The following is a 15,225-nucleotide window of genomic DNA, read 5'->3' on the forward strand; positions in this document are numbered from 1 at the left end:
ACCAACAAATCCCAGCTCCCTCCCTGTGCACACTCCACAGCAGCCCTTGACAGACAGCAGCACAGCACTGGAGAACAGTAGCCAGCCTGCACCTACTGTATGGTCAGCGTCAGCAGCAACCAACAAATCCCAGCTCCCTCCCTGTGCACACTCCACAGCCGTAATGAAAAATGGTGGCGATCGCGGGACCTTTTATAGAATCCAAAACCTGTGAGAATCCAACAGTGGGATGATGATGTTTTGCCTCGATTTCAGATCCGAGCCAGACAGGAAACCCTGAGGCGGCTCGGATCTGTACTCGGATCGGGGGGTTAGATTTCGGAAATCCGAACCCTTTCATCCCTAATATATATACACTAATTTTAAGGTATTTTTGACATAGAGGTGTGTTTTTCCAAAAAATAACAAAGATCACTGGTTATATGACCAGATAGACATTACACATAGGTCGGTATTGTTTTACTTTGTTTCTTAATCCATGTGTACATTATAAATATATGTTATTTCCAACACTCATATTTGAAGCAACAGTGGTGCCTCCTACTGTCTATTAGTATTTATGTATATTTCTAAGATGACCTTTACATCTGTAAAATTGCATATTCATGAGTTTTTCTCTCAGAGAGCATCTTATATAAGCTCTAATTTGTCAGTGTAAAATTAGCATTATTCCTGGAACAACATTGTCTGCTAGGATGTTCTGAATGTAATCCAGTCTCTAGATGGTGAGAAAAGGGCTCATGTGATTGCTGTATTGCACATATACTAAATTGATCAACAGCTGTAGCTAAGTATTATAATAAATTTACACTTTTAAATTAAATTTTTTTGTTGAAGTATCTTTTCTGGGAATCCACCCATCAGGATCACATTGTTAAACCCACCTGAAACACTATGTGAGAAAGACCCATTACAGCCCTGTTAGGCCTCTACAGTCTGAAGTGCAAATGCACTAAACATGCATACAACTCAGTATCCCCCGTACTTACGTGAACACCATTCCGGAGCATGTGCAGTGCAAAAATTTGCAAGATACACTATACAGTATAGCAACAGGTGTATGTTCAACTCTGCATCAGTCTCTAATAACACAGATGGTAGTGCAAGGTGATGATGGTCAATGCATATTGGTAAAGTGCACAGGAGCTAAATATGTAACAACTCATAGTTAATAGAGTTCCATATAGATTGTTTGCAGATACTGTATTTTTATTTATAATATATACCATATTGTACAATATATTTGGAGCCTTCACTACAGATGAGACTGGAGATGGATATTGTAGATAGCATGTTTATCCCACCATCATATACTCTTCACACTTCTTTGTTGGATCCTTATTAGGTACCAGGTCATAGGAGCAGGTCTTTTTGTTAAAGACAAACTTACACTTCTTCCTGTCGTAGCTGACTGGTCTGCCATAACTAATTAAAATAAAACAATATTTACAGACAGAACATTACAAAGCAGAGAAAATTCATAAAGAATTATAAAATGTTACTCCAATAGAAACTGTTATACAAAAGCTCTTTCTCAGTCTTCCTTGCATTGTATTGTGCCTGGAGCATGCATGGCGGTACATATCTTAAGATGTGGAGACAGAAGTGGTGTGCTGCCTTATGATTTACAGTCCATGGGACTGTATAAAATTCACTGCCACTATTCTCCATGTGCACTCTGTTCAGAATGCAATGTTGGGCTCAAGAATATAGCAAATGTGACAAGACGTAACATTTACTGGGTACATTTGTGGTTATGCACATAGGGGCCAATTCAGACCCGGACGCTAAGCAATTGTCGCCTGTCTGCGCATGCATCTCAGTGCGCGTGCGCAAGCCAGTCATTGAGATCAGGAAGCGTGCGCTCGTTGTACACAGACTGAGCGCTAATTTGAGTGACAGATAGCGCCGTTTGTGGGTGGTAACAGGGGAAGGTGCTTGTGAACGGGGGAGTGGTGGTGCGAACTCAGGCATGTCTGGGTCTCAAAATGGCGTTTAATGTTCATCCATAATTAGCACGGAGGTGTCATTGTACACGTCACTTGGTTGTATTTCAGTCCACAGTGATCGCAGTGCTTACGACAGGGTAGGGTCTACCTCAAGCGTTGCGTGCAGCTCTGATGGCTCTCGATGTTACTGATTAATAATACACTTCCAGGAGATGACATGTGCTAAGAAAGAAAAGAAAAGTGGGTGTCTTTACATCGGCTTGCGCTCACTCTGCCGACGCTCTCTAAGACATAGAGGGCATCCTTACGCCAGACAGTGCGATCGTGGAATTTGCATACCTGACCCCTTTAGGATACGAGCAATCGCAGCTTAGCATCCGGGTCTGAATAGGCCCCATAGTGGATGAGTAACAGAAAAATTTATTTAGCATGCTTTACTACATGATTGTTGAACACCAATGTTGTTTTTTGGCATTCAACATTTAGATGAAGAGTGGGCACATTAGAGAGTGATATGTATGTAATTAGGTAGGGATATGTTTTAGCTTAGCACAGAACAAAATTGCTATTGGAATGAGGTCCATTTTTGAGTCTGATATTTAAAATAGTAAAACTGATTCTGGTTGCACAGATTGGAGACATGCTATTGGATTTCCAGGATTCATGAAGCTTTATAAATTCACAAATAGGCTGGATTGTCTATGTCCTTCCACAGAGGAATAAAGTTATATACCAAGTGGAAAGGAACAAGGTCATATCAAAGCTGAGGCGATTGATGCTTCCACCCAGGGCACAGGGCTGGGGGCTCTGCAAGCTTGCTGTCCTGACTGCAAGTGTGCTGAGCTGGAGTGCCCTGTTATGGCACTGTAAATGAATAAGTGATTGGGTACAGATGAATTGTTTGACAAACAGCCATGCATAGTGAGCAAAAAGTAATTAAAGGATTAAACCTTAACAGTCTTCACACATAGTTGATACATAATTGATACACAGTAACGTTGTGTTCCTTAAGAACATGGGATTAGACAGAGCCCAGATCTTTTCCACATAGGTCACATAGGTTACATACAAGTATAACTCACAAAGCAATCACAAACCCATCTTATAGGGTATACATTTTAAAGTAAGGCACAGATTCTGAGCTGCAAGCAAATTCAAAAGCTATGCTTAGCAAACAGAACAGAAGCACCGCCATACATACATGTGCATACTGTTTTGACGTTGGCTCTATGCGCGTCCGGTTGTACCTTTCTGTGAAATGAGCATTTCTGGATGTCAACCTTGTGTATCCATGCAAGACCCATTTGTGGGAGTGTCGTGGGTATGTAGCCAGATCTTTTCCACATAGGTCACATAGGTTACATACAAGTATAACTCACAAAGCAATCACAAACCCATCTTATAGGGTATACATTTTAAAGTAAGGCACAGATTCTGAGCTGCAAGCAAATTCAAAAGCTATGCTTAGCAAACAGAACAGAAGCACCGCCATACATACATGTGCATACTGTTTTGACGTTGGCTCTATGCTCGTCCGGTTGTACCTTTCTGTGAAATGAGCATTTCTGGATGTCAACCTTGTGTATCCATGCAAGACCCATTTGTGGGAGTGTCGTGGGTATGTAGCCAGAGTTCTTTGCTATTCTTAAACGTGCATATGATAAAGTGAAGCTTGTTTATGATGGATCTTTTGCACCCAACATGTGGTAGGTGTAAGTGTTGATTCTATTGATGACAGTTGCAATTGTGGATGGAAAAATAGTGAGCATTGAGACTATATGCTTGAAGCAGTATGCTTACAGAATAAAAATAGTGCAAAAATGGAAACTGAGATCAGGTTGCACTTGTATGTTTTACCCACTTAACTTTTTTTTGTCCCTAAAAATTGTTCACAAATGTATCTTTTTTCAATTAATTTTTTTTTATTTAAATATTTTATTAATTTAAATGTATAATATCCCCCTCCAGTGCTACTAATTCTTACTGTATGTGGGTTATTACACAACCAGCCAACCCTTCCCTTCCATCCATGGCATTACCCACTGACCCACCCCATGTGGAACTCAACCCTTCCACAGGGGGCAGTAAGTATTACCACCTGCCGACAGCAGCAGCCCGGCAAGGGTGAAGATCCTGATCATATCTAAGGTAAGTATTGCTAACCTAATTCTACCCCCTAACCCTAATCCTACCTTAGGGGTGCCTAACCCTAACCTCCCCCCGAAAGTGCCTAACCTTAATCTTCCCTCTAAGTGTCTAAACCTAACCCCCCCTTCTCCGCTGCCTAAACCTAAGTCCCCCGGGGGGGTGCCTAACCCTAACCTCCCCTGGGGGTGCCTAACCCTAACCTCCCTTCCCCTAGCCTAAACCTAACCCTCCCGGTGGGGGTGCCTAACCCTGTCCCCCCGGGAGCCCTAACCCCCCCCATGACTGTCTGCGCACGGCGCCCGGCTTACCTTCGTTCGGTATGCCAGGCATCGGTCTTCCGGCATATGGTTAATATCAGGCGTCGAGTTTTCGATGCCTGTCATTAGAACCACTCCGGGATTAGAGAGTCTGGAAGCCGGCGGTCGGCATTTAGACCGTCGGCTTCTAGACTACATCCCCTTCCACATATTGCTGAGCTCAGCGGAATGTGTCTCAGGAATGACTGATCATCAGCAGTGGCATAACTATGGTAGTTGGAGCCCAGGGCAAGAAGATGAAAATTGGAGACCCCTCCCCCCTATGTGCGCACACCGAAAAGTGGGCAAGGTCACGTGGCACAAGTGGTCACTGAAAAATGTGGCGTGTCAACATGCCACACACCCCTTTCTCGTCACTCTGGGAACATTCCTTTCCATTCCATATGCACCTTAATGCCCCCAGTAGTAGTGCCTCTCTTTCAATGCCCACTGTAGCAGTGCCCCTTATGCACTGACTCACTGTGGTCCACACTACATTGACTTTACCAGCGGACCTGTACCGTGGCCAGCGGCACCCCCTCGCTGACCCACCCCCCCCCTCCCTGGGCGCCGCCGATCCCACGGCGCCCAGGGCACAAGCCCCGGACCACCTGCCCTAGTTAAGCCACTGATCATCAGTCCCCCTGCTGCAGATGATCTATGTGTTTGAGTCATGGGGGCAATTAATTTCCCCTCCTCATACATTTGTACTCAGCACATGCACCCCTGAGTGCCATTTACATGACATTGTGAGGTTTCATTTCAGTGGTGATGTCAGCAGTCACAGAGTGAGTGACTTCACTGCCAGGGAGCCAGAGCACCAGTAGGTAATCCATTCTGCACATGATTTCCTCACTCACAGCTGGGAGACGTACCCTGATGCAATTGTGTCATTAAAGGCCCAGGTGGCTGCAATCGCATCCCATGTGACCGAGTCAGTTAAATAGCTTAGGTACCCCCAATATGATAAGAAAAATAAAATCACTGGATTCAGTTTGTCAGTGTTAGCACTATTCAGCTTTTCATACTTTAGTGTGCATAACTTTCACTTGTCCTGATTCTCAATTGTATAGCAAATAAGGGTGGAGGATATTGATTTGTAGGTGAAGTCAAGCCTAATTGGCTGTGTGGTTGGTTGGACAATGGGTGGGGCCTGTTTTAATAAGGTGTGTGGACTGAAGTGTCAAGATTATACTAGCCAAATATTCTCTGTAAAGAGCTGCAGAAAATGTGTGCGCTATTTAAATAACTGGTAATAAATAAATACTGGGAATAATATAATGGGAGGTATGACAAGTGTACTGGATTGTTTACTCTTATATTGCTTTATGATATTACATCATCGCTTGGCCTTTACAGACAAAAAAAAACTCCAGCCATTTGAGTCCTTAATTACAAAGGGTGTTTTGTTCATAACATGCACTGCATAGAGGCCAAATATATTATATAACAATTTCTAATGCAGTAACTAAAATACGGAATGATTAATCTTACGCAGAGCAACAGCTCAATCCTCCATGCGAATAACAATGGCAGTCCAAACAACTCTTTGTTCTCCATGCACTGCCGGGTTCATGTAATTGCCCTTCATATAAACATCCTGGAAACAAATGAAATATATTGTATTAACAACAATAAGGAACCAATTCATGAAACAAACTAATTTCTGATTATTTGCAATGTGTTTGGATTTCCATATAATCTCATCATCAGTCAGAACAGTGCGTTTATGCTTAGTGCCGTTTTATCATGCACCAAATTTGCCAACTGGTGAAAGTAGCATGTCAGCAAAGGGAACCAAAATGGATCTGGTTATGGCAAAGTGTATGTGACTTGTGTGGGTCTGACCATTGTGTGGGTGAAATAAGATCATGGATTATTTTGCACCAAATCACGATAGGGAGTTGTTGCAGGTAAAGTGTAATTATAATTAGGCTCAAATGGCACAAGTACTATGCCAACTTTGACAGGATGAGCTTACTCTGCCATACTGTCTGTGGAGTTGTTTTTTATTTATTTGTCTTGGTGTTTTTTTTTTTTTTTAAATGTTTATATTACTGTTATTATGAAAAAGAAATACAACAAGAATTGTCAGCAATAAATAAAAACAGAAGATACTATTTACAAAAATAGTATCAGAATATATTAGAAGATAGCAAGAGAAATTTCAGATATTACAGCATCAGAGCAGTTAGACAATAAACAACAAAATGGACAATAATATTTTGTGAAAATAACCAACAAGGGAGGGGCAGAGTAGATGGACATTCACTGTAACTAGTGAAGAACAGAGAAAAGGTTAACAAAAATATAAAAATGACATAGTAGCCAGAGGAGGTTCTGCCTCTAAGTGTGAAGTCCAAGGCATCCAAACTTTCCCCAGGTGCTCCAGGGTAACATGTAAAGTAGAAGTAATGCATTCAATGCAATAGGACAACCAGATAACATTGATATTAGCTGGCATAGAAGGGGACTAAGTAATGTTCCAGTGGGAGGCAATTTGACATTTGTCTGCATTTAAATATGTTTAAATAGTTTTTGTGTGTGACTCCAGATCTGAAAAAGGTAAAGAAATACCAAAACACATTCAGGAAGTCTCCTCTAGATCAAATGAAGGACTGACCCAGTTTCAAGAGAACAACGACCATAATAGAGAAGCTATTTTGACATTAATCTGGTTATTTTTAAAGGCTCCATTCCTATTGCATTCCGTTATGGACCCTATTAGCGGGGATCTTTGTATTTGTTATACAGTATAGTATGCTGATTTTACTTTTACATGTACAGTTAATTTCTCCTATGGTTTGTCCTGAGAAGAGACCTCTCCTCATGCAAACAGTAATTCTTTCAACACAACAAATTACATATAACAGATGGGTGTGGCTCTGTTCACAGTGTACAATGAGGTGCCTAACATTACATTTTAAAAACACTTTACAGTACTGTGCACTTGTGTCCTTGTTGGAGGTGACCTAGGTATCCGGTAAATAAGCTTAGTATTTTCTGGTGTATAACCCAACATGTAAAGTACTTTAGGGACGCCTGTGTATACAAATATTATGTACCAATAAACAGGAGTAGCTCCAGACTTCCAAAGGTGATTTATATTGCTGACCAATACTTCAGAGAGTGGAGCAGAATTGAGTCAATGAGCAGTCAATCTGCAGGAATATATTATACCACTTATCTCTTGGGAACTCCTGATTTGAGAAATGGCATATGCCACCAATGAAATGGAAGAAGCTCCAGTCCTAACTCTATGGACAAACATTCACAGTGATTATGGACCATGAACCACTTAGTGGGTTCCTTTAAACTGCAGCGATACTGGCAGTCCAATAGAGTTTTTATCTTTATTATTTGCCTCATAAACAAAGTGAGTGCAGATGGCCACTCTCCAAGAATCCTATACCTCTTGTGGCAAGATGAAGCTAGTTGGCGATAGTGAACCATGAACTCTGTGTGGGACTGGAGGGATCCCCCCAAACAGGGTAGAGAAAAGAAGTGTGACCACACCTAAGCACTGCCTAGTGGAGTCAGTTCAGGGAGGACTGAGGCAGAAAAGTTAGGCTGCATGTGGAGTCAGTCCAAGGAGGTCTGAGGCAGGCAAAGAGCCCAATGTGACAATACAGGCCAGTGGGAGACCAGGAAGTCGTGTCCAGACCTGCAGTCAGGCAGGGAGGGCCACAAATCTCTGACTGTAATCAACAGTACATAGAAGAAACAAACAATCCCATGAGTGCACATTGTTTCGCAATAAATTGTAGTTAAAACATAACATTTAATATCTCATTAATATCCACATAAGTGGTTAATTAAAACACAGCAAAATAAACAAATATAAAGAAAAAAATTATATACAAAAAAATACAAAGAATACAATTTAAAATGCGCAATCGTGCTCAGTTACAATGCCTCTTATTTTTACACTTAATAGTGTTCTGTTGTGTGTGAGTCAAAGTTAGATATTTAGCACTTTAGAGCAATATATAATTGCTCCTATATTCATATCAGTACATGTGATAGTAGTGTAATAATAATCTGGTTTAACCTCTAATCATGTTAACCAGTTAGATGCTTTTTGTACCTTATAATGTATATCTAACTAGGAGTATCGCCTTCCACAGTGCAGACCATTGATATCTGTACCTTCCAACCTCTAAATAGAGTGATATTTTGATTACATACATTGTCACCTAAATATATGGAACTGTTATCCTGTCAAATCCGCCTCTTCTTTAGAGTTCCTCTAATAGACCTTCCAGTCATAAGATCTATTGAGGAGACCTACTGTATTTAGGAGTTTTAAGTATCCACTCCAGATATTATTTCTCCATTTATTGGAGGTCTCTATCACTGCTATATATTCTCTCTTATCCAGTAATTGGGCTCTGTCAGAAGTTGTATGTAGGGATGACAAAGCGCCAATTAAAGACGAGACTGTTGGAACTTGCCTATAATATAAAAAATGCGGGAAGGGATACAGAAAGAATGAAAACTCTCACCAGTGTTGCTAGGTACTTCTTACAACATCATGGGTGAGAGAGTAAAGACCTTAAAACATTTGGAATAGAAAAGTACAATTAGATCTCAGAGGAGGAAATCTGGTATGTGAACTATTGAGGTGAGGAGCAAAATGGATTTTTCTCATGGATAGTATAAGCCCCAGGGGCATGAATAAAAACATAAATTACTCTATGTTCCTGGAGTGAAACCATCAAATAGTGTACAATCTTTTTGGAGCCAAACCATGATTTGATGTATAGGATGTACAACTTGATTTATATAAATTGGGATGTCAGGAATCGAATTACAGCTCTGCATATCTCACCTTCATGCTGGTATGCGAGCCTACGCAGGTCATCTATTCAGGCTAGCTCTCCGGTTCCTGCTCCGTGCTGCTGTCCGCAGTGTACCCCATCTTCTACTGACTGCTGTAACCCCACAAGCATGCTCGCCACCTCCGGGCCTGTGCCCTGCCATGACACCTGCGGTCAGCTGACCGGTGATCCTCCAGTCCCTGTGTCAGTGGCGATCATGTGATCCTTTGCTTCACTCCTTGTGGAGTATCCTTCCTCGAAATGGATTCTTTGCAGCAGACACCTGATACTGTTAGCCAATCAGGACAGGTCAGGGGTGATATAAGGATTCCACTGACTAGCAGTCAATGCTTTGAACAACACGTCTCACTCCTGTGCTACGTATCCAGGCTCCATACTTCTCCCTTGTTGCTGTTGCGGAAGTACTGTCTCTACCGGTCCCTATCCAATACCAGCACCATCTGTCCCTATCCGATACCAGTACCATTTGTCCCTATCTGATACCGAATATGAAAAACAATATAAATCCACGCTTTGTATTATCATTAAATAGCTGCTCCACATAAATAGTACAATATAAATGAATAAAAACGGAGCGCTTGTACAGAAATGTTTTTTCAATGTGCAAACGCAAAACCTGTGGAAAAATGCTATTTAGTAGCAATGTTTAAAGCTCTTTTGATACATTTAAAATGTCCGTACACGTTTGTGACAGAGGGTTCCTATGTAATACCGGCTATGCAGCAATCAGTGTAAACAGATCAGGTACTCTATCTTTCCCTATATCTGCCTACCTTTAAACTTCTGTTCTCCGCTCCGTCCGGCTGGTCCCCTGTGTCAGTGAGCGTCTTGCTTGTCCGCTCAACAGCGCAGTGCTACTTCATCACTCTTGGTATGGTGTGCGCTGTTTCAGGCTCCTGGGGTCTTAGTGAACAAGTACAAATCCTGGAAACACCGAAGGAGAAAAGGTCCACCAACAGATTGTACCAGAGAGGAGGGTCCCACTTGAAACACATCACCCAGCAGTAAGGGAACTGAATGGATCTTAAAAGATGGTCTGATAGACTTGGCTGACCTGACTGGCTGTGGATTATGATTCCTGCTAGCTCCCAACTGCTGTTGCAAGAGAACAATGCCCGGAAGCTTTGTTTAATCTCTGCTAACATTACTTTTGTTTATGCTCATTGACATCTGGGTGACACATGGTTTTGTTCAATGCATGGCTGACAGATGGAGTGTGTGTGATAGGAATGCTTCTTTATGTTCACTTCCAATCAACTCCAGATCACCTTTTATGATGGAACTTGACCTTCCACTTGAGCCTGTCCAAGAGGGCCATTATTCCCTCTGATAAATCCATCTCAGATTCTGTTCATGTCAGGACCTACAAACAGGCACTTTCTAATTGATATTCTACTTGAGTATTCTGGTTGTTTTACTCTTGCTCATGCACCTTGTGACTTCAACTATTCACTCATTTACTGACATGACATACTGTATGTCTGAATAACCATTTGTGTTCCATATCAGGACATCTGGCTATCCTCTTGTGATCTTACCAGTTTGAAGTGGGGGTGTGGAAAGTCTAAGGTTGTACTTATGCATTGGGAAAATGGGGAGTGGCCACTCAAAAGGGGGCATTACCTTAACACATGCCCCCTTTTCATCAGTGTAGTGAACCACACTGTAGTACCCCTTATATACATTATCACATTATTCCACACAATAGTAGTGCCGCTTATAACACAGTATGCCATGAAGTAGTAGTGCCCCTTATAATACATCATGCCACACCACAATGCCCCTTATACCCATTTTGCAACAAACACATTATGCCACACATTAAAGCCCCTAACACATTATGCCATGCAATAATGCCCTTTACAAATGATGCCACACCTTAATGCCTCTTATAAGTGATTTGTAGTACAAATTATGCCACCCAGTAAGAATGCCCCTTACACATTATGCCACATAGTAATTCCCATTATAACCTTATTCCCACAATAAGCCCCCCCCCCCACCTGCAGCCTCTTACCTCTCCCTTTGTGTCCCTCCATCAGCCTCAGTGTCATGTATGTGATACCCTGCCCAGCAGGCATACATGGATAAACAGCGCCACCATGCCGCTGTCATTGCAAGTCTGGTGCTGTCCACGAATCAATTGGAGCTCACAGACCAGCAGCCAATCAGGACCCACCACTGGCGTGGCTCTTGATTGACTGCTGGTCCGTGAGCTCCAATTGGCTCACAGACCGACACTGGCGGCCCGGCACCAGATCTTCCAGCAGGCAGCGGGTGGCTTGTGGAGCAGCACGCGGCCCTGCACCAGATGTTGTGGCAGACAGCTCATGTGCTTGAAGTGCCAGTAAACAGTACCATTGTATACTGACACACTTTGAGCACTGCATATGTCTATCTGCTGTTGGCCACTGAACATAATTGTATACACTAGTATCCTGACATTGTCTGTCTGGGAACAGGCATTGCATTTTGACCAATGGAACCTAAGTGTGGCTTGCCAAATATTTTTCATTATTGTTTATATTTCCCTGATGTGAATTATATTATCCAGTGCAGTCTTCTGTGAGCACTTTATTTAAAATACAAATTCTTTGATACATTTGCTTACAGTAGGTGTGCAGTTTGTACCTACACTAAGGCTGGGTACACACCTGAATGACTTGCAATCGTTCCGATTTCATATCCAATTTCCCTTGAAGGCAGAACTTCCTAAATTGAGCGTACACACTGTCCAATTTCGCATACGATTTGACGATTTGGTGAATCGTATGATCGTATGCGATTTATCGTTGCTACCATACACACTAGAACAACCTTCCATAGGATCCCCTGGAAATTAGAATAATGGGCTGTACAGTGTACAGTGGGCTGTGCTGTAAAAAAGGAAATAGGAAAAACGCCATTTTAGCTGTGCAGTATTGCTCTGTATTTGCTGAGGTTAGGTTATCCTGCTGAAAGCATAGCTTACTACTCTAGTTTGTTCCACACAGTGTTTTTTTGGCTTACAAAGTATGGATAGTTATCGCTGGCTACCTATGCGGTCATTGTGGCATCACTTCCTGATATTCAGAAAGGTCGCAAGAGGAGGAGAGTGGAGAGGGCCTGCTGAACCAAAGAGTGGCTGCTGCAGAGAGACTCCATGTCTCATATGCCCTTGCTCTCCGAGATTCGGGAGAACAATCCTGATTACTTCAGGAATTTAAACCAAATCTATATAAGGGATAATGCTTTGTTGTGGTGCTCTGGCATTGGAGTTGCTCTCATTTTAAAGTCTGGGTGCATCCTTTGCTGATTGGCATGGATGACAGCTCTAGAAGTTGAGCCAGTATTGTGGCAAAAATGACTGCTACAAGAAGGCATGTGAAAGAACTATCCACCTGTGAGTGCACGGATCAGATTCATGCACGGATCAGATTTCTTACAGATTTGCATGTGCAAAAATATGCAAATGCCAGTTTAAGCATTCCCCTTATGCAATAGCATGCGTCAGACTGAGCAAACTCTGCGATGTCCACTTTGCACATCTGAGCAATACTCAAGTCCACTGGTGGATTTGACCATTCCACAATCAATGCATAATTGGTCTGAACATTGTCTCCTCGATCAAAGCCTGGCTAGCACAGAGTCTTCCTTTTAACTTTCTCAGAATATGGCCACAGTGGTTGCGGTGCTGTCCAAAAACAGACAGAGGGCTGCATTTTACCATATGAAATGGCAATGTTTCTCTTAGAATGCCCCTTAAATTTTATGAGGACACATTTGTAGGTATTTGTGTATATTTTTTTCTATTGTGTCACAATGGCCACTCATATTAAGTGTACTATAAATACATTGTCAGGATTTTGATGTGTCTGGATTTTGAATGAGAGAGAGGAAAGGGAGCGCTAGGTATAGAAGATATTGTTTTAATAAAAAACTAATGATAAATAGGAAAAAGAGTCATATAAAAATGCATAATCAGCATATGGAATAAACAATTAAAAAACATACCAGGCCATTGGGCCGAAAATATTTAAGAATAAATGCAAAATAATAAATCACCAAGACAGATTCAATGGAGCAAATTATCAAACAAAAATGACCTATTGGAGTAATACATTGACCAACAAACCTTTGATTTATGCAGATGTTAAAAGTCCAGCGTAATGGCAGATGTTGTTAATAAGCAAAGCGTGTGGTCTCCAATGGTATATGGGACCAGTCACAAATAGCATGTGTGTCACAAATAATGTTAGCGAGCAAAGCATGTAGGACCTCATTCAGAGTCGTTGTTGCGGCCGCATGGTAGTACGGGAAAAGGGGCCGGATATGCAAATGATGCACTCGCAAGTTGCGTCCCTAAGATCGGATCGGTAGCTGGCCGACCAAGGAGAGGAAGCGGCCGGAAGACAAAAAAATGCGCCCCCTACTCGTATGCATTACACGTCATCTCCGGGCATATAAGGATTAATCAAGACCATCAGGAACCATCGGAACTTGTTGTAGAGCTTAAGGTTGACCATACCCTCTCTTAAGCTCTACGATCATGTCAGTGTAAAAACCTCCCATGTCACATGTGCCATGACGCTACTTTGTTAATTATGCACTCCCATAAAACGCTGTTCGCATAATTAGGATCTCCACTCCCCCGTTTTCAAGCACCTTCCCCTGTTACCACCCACAAATGCCTCAATCTGTCACTCAAACTACCGACCTGGCTGTGTTCAAGGAGAGAGAAATTTCTGATCGTAGCAGCTAGTTTGTGCACGCGCATTGCGAACTTTACGCATGCGCAGTTTAGCGAACATCGGTGGCGTACGACCTTGCGGCCGCTACGACCGACTCTGAATGAGGTCCGTAGTCTCCAGTTAATTGTAAACACAGTCACTGGTGATATGAATTCAATATAATGTCATTGCTATGAGTAAGCAAAGCTTGCAGCCTTCGGATAGAAAGTATGCAGTCCCAGTCAAAACAGCAGATTTTAAAAAACAAGCTTAGAAGGACACATATAAGGATCTCCATATTACCTGATGATGTGCCTTCGTCTCTGCCACCCATATGGAGTGTACTATAAATACATTGTCAGGATTTAGATGTGTCTGGATTTTGAATGTCAGGGTTTTCTCCTTGCTGGGATTTTCATGTGTTGGCTTTTTGTCCTTGCCAGGACTTTGATACAGTATGTTGGGATTTTGATTGTCGGGATTTGATTTTCCATTGTTGGTATTTTAACTGTGCCGGAATTTTCAACGTGTCAGGATTTTCATGTGTTAGTATTTTGTCCATGTCGGTATTGTGATTGTCTGTATTCTGTCCGTTGAAATTATGGGTATCGGAATTTTGACGTTGGGATTATGTCCGCCGGGATTTTGTCAGGCAGGATATTAATAATAATAATAATAATTTTATTTATATAGCGCTTTTCTCCTAAAGGACTCAAAGTGCTTTACATTTACAGTACAAAATACAAAACAAGCTTAAACAAGGGAAATTAGTGAAATGCTTGGGTGAATAGGTGAGTCTTGAGTCTATTTTTGAAGGATTCTAGAGTGGATGCCTCTCGAACTGTGCGGGGAAGTGAGTTCCATAAGGTTGGAGCCACAAAACTTAAAGCTCGACCCCCAGACAAATTCCGTGAGATTCTAGGTACTGTTAATAGTCCTTCATCAACGGATCGCAGTAATCGAGTGGGACAGTAGGGAATCAGAAGCTGCTTCAGGTAACCTGGGCCATGGTCATGAAGGGCTTTGTAAGTTATTAATCCAATCTTGAAAGCAATTCGCCATCTGACAGGCAGCCAGTGAAGGGAGTAGAGAATGGGTATTATGTGGCTGGAACGGGGCTGGTTGGTTAATAGCCTGGCAGCTGCGTTTTGCACCATCTGCAAGTGGTGTAATTCTTTTGCTGGGAGACCGAGGTAGAGGGCGTTGCAGTAGTCTAGGCGTGATGATATAAATGCATGTATGACTTTAGGCAGATCTTCTGAGGGAATTAAGTGCTTGATTC

The 15,225-nt window shown here is 42.1% G+C and overlaps 1 protein-coding gene across 1 annotated transcript in view; it reads right to left on the reverse strand.

The window, feature by feature from the left end:
- Positions 1-1,196: 1,196 nt before the first annotated feature.
- Positions 1,197-15,225, reverse strand: part of LOC148541981 (beta-microseminoprotein-like) — a 181,333-nt gene continuing 167,304 nt past the window's right edge. The window contains exons 3-4 of the mRNA XM_088475748.1: positions 5,888-5,993; positions 1,197-1,425 (exon numbers count right to left, since the gene is read on the reverse strand). Coding sequence (XP_088331874.1) covers positions 1,296-1,425; positions 5,888-5,993 — 236 coding nt within the window. The 3' untranslated portion in view covers positions 1,197-1,295. The remainder of the gene's footprint in view (positions 1,426-5,887; positions 5,994-15,225) is intronic.

This window comes from Taudactylus pleione, unplaced genomic scaffold (genome assembly GCF_031769625.1).
Source record: "Taudactylus pleione unplaced genomic scaffold, aTauple2 ptg000016l, whole genome shotgun sequence".
Taxonomy (NCBI): domain Eukaryota; kingdom Metazoa; phylum Chordata; class Amphibia; order Anura; family Myobatrachidae; genus Taudactylus; species Taudactylus pleione.